Source organism: Salvelinus sp. IW2-2015, unplaced genomic scaffold (genome assembly GCF_002910315.2).
Source record: "Salvelinus sp. IW2-2015 unplaced genomic scaffold, ASM291031v2 Un_scaffold2408, whole genome shotgun sequence".
NCBI lineage: Eukaryota > Metazoa > Chordata > Actinopteri > Salmoniformes > Salmonidae > Salvelinus > Salvelinus sp. IW2-2015.
Window position 1 is genome coordinate 87100 of NW_019943729.1, and position 1805 is coordinate 88904.

The following is a 1805-nucleotide window of genomic DNA, read 5'->3' on the forward strand; positions in this document are numbered from 1 at the left end:
GAATAATAATATATATATATATAAATTGACACTTACATTTTCTGTAGGGCCTGGGCCATGACAAACCCACTTGTGAGATCTTCCACTGTTTTGCATGGTGCCTCCAATCCAAACGTTTGGATCTAGATGAAAAAAAAGGACAATTTAGAAAACAATCATTTCCTGCTATGAAATATTACAGAGATACCCACACCTAGCTGTACCACCAGAGATTCTGGGTTCGAGTCCAGGCTCTGTCGCAGCCGGCCGTGACCGGGATACCCAAGGGCGGCACACAATTGGCCCAGCGTCGTCCGGGTTAGGGGAGGTTTGGCCTGGCAGGGATGTCCTTGTCCCATCGCGCACGACGACTCCGTGTGCGGCTTTTTACTTTTTAACTGCTGGAAATTAGTTTTGTGAAACCATCAAGCCAACCGTGGTGGCCAGGCGTGGTGGCCAACCGTGGTGGCCAACCGTGGTGGCCAACCGTGGTGGCCAACCGTGGTGGCCAGGCGTGGTGGCCAGGCGTTGTTGCTGTGTCTTTCTCCTTTATGTGACAACTTACCTTTCTCTTCTCCAGAGACATTGTGTATTTCACTGACAACTGGATCAGTAGGATCAAGCCTGAGGTGGGAGATAACTGGCGACTAAAGGTATGATGATGATGATGATGGTTTTAATACACTGTCTTTATGTGTTGCTGCCATCTGCTCTAAAGCCCTTGTCATTGCCACAGTCCCAATGTCACGTCTTCCCTCCTCTTCCTCCTCTCAGATCAGTAATCTGAAGAAGGTGTTGAAAGGTATACTGGACTACAACCAGGAGGTCCTTCAACAGCAGATCAATGACTTCACCCTGCCAGACATCAACCTGATAGGAGAACACTCAGACCCTGCAGAGCTGGGCAGGATGCTACAACTCATACTGGGCTGTGCTGTCAACTGTGAGCAGAAACAAGGTCTGTCTGTGTCTGTCTGTCTGTCTGTCTGTCTGTCTGTCTGTCTGTCTGTCTGTCTGTCTGTCTGTTCAGCATGGGCTAGGCTGTCTCTATAGGCTGTCTCTGTTGTGTCTCAGAAGAAGCGCTCAAGATTGTTACTATTGGTTGTTATTGTGCACGGCCCGGTCCTCGAGCCTGGACTGTGCACGGCCCGATCCTCGAGCCTGGACGGGGCACGGCCCGGTCCTCGAGCCTGGACGGGGCACTGCCCGGTCCTCGAGTCTAAACCCGGTGTGTTCAACTCTTTCACTACGAGGTCCGGAGCTGGTTTTCTGTTCTACTTGATAATTAATTGCACCCACCTGGTGTCCCAGGTCTAAATCAGTCCCTGATTAGAGGGAGACAATGAAATAAATGTGGTGGAACTGGCTTGTGGGTCCAGAGTTGAGTTTAGAAGGGTCTAGACTGTATCGAGAGTTCAGTTGAGGATATGTTTTAAGATGAGAGGCTTCCAGTTTATCTGTAACATTCCTCTCACGGCTTCGTCACGCTCCGTTGTTGTCATGGTGTATCTGAGCTTCTTAGACTGAACATGTAGTCATTCTCTCTCTCTGCCCTTCTAGAAAACATCCAGACCATAATGATGCTGGAGGAATCTGTTCAACATGTTGTCATGACAGCCATTCAAGAGGTAGGCCTTTTGTAAACATTTGAAAGAACTTTGTGCTTTACTCTAGATGCATTTCATGTGTGTTGAAAGCTGATGACGTCACACTGTGTAGGGTCTCCCTGTGTTGTAACTGATGACGTCACACTGTGTGTCGTAACTGATGACGTCACACTGTGTAGGGTCTCCATGTGTTGTAACTGATGACGTCACACTGTGTAG

General features: G+C 48.8%; 1 protein-coding gene and 1 pseudogene across 1 annotated transcript in view; one reads left to right on the top strand and one right to left on the bottom strand.

Moving 5' to 3' along the window:
• The window catches only part of LOC112073892 (protein Hook homolog 3-like), a 6370-nt pseudogene extending 6032 nt beyond the window's left edge, over positions 1-338 (bottom strand).
• LOC112073890 (protein Hook homolog 3) overlaps positions 1-1805 on the top strand; it is a 54199-nt gene that overhangs the window by 37619 nt on the left and 14775 nt on the right. Inside the window, exons 3-5 of the mRNA XM_024141124.2 lie at positions 560-632; positions 754-937; positions 1540-1607. Coding sequence (XP_023996892.1) covers positions 560-632; positions 754-937; positions 1540-1607 — 325 coding nt within the window. The remainder of the gene's footprint in view (positions 1-559; positions 633-753; positions 938-1539; positions 1608-1805) is intronic.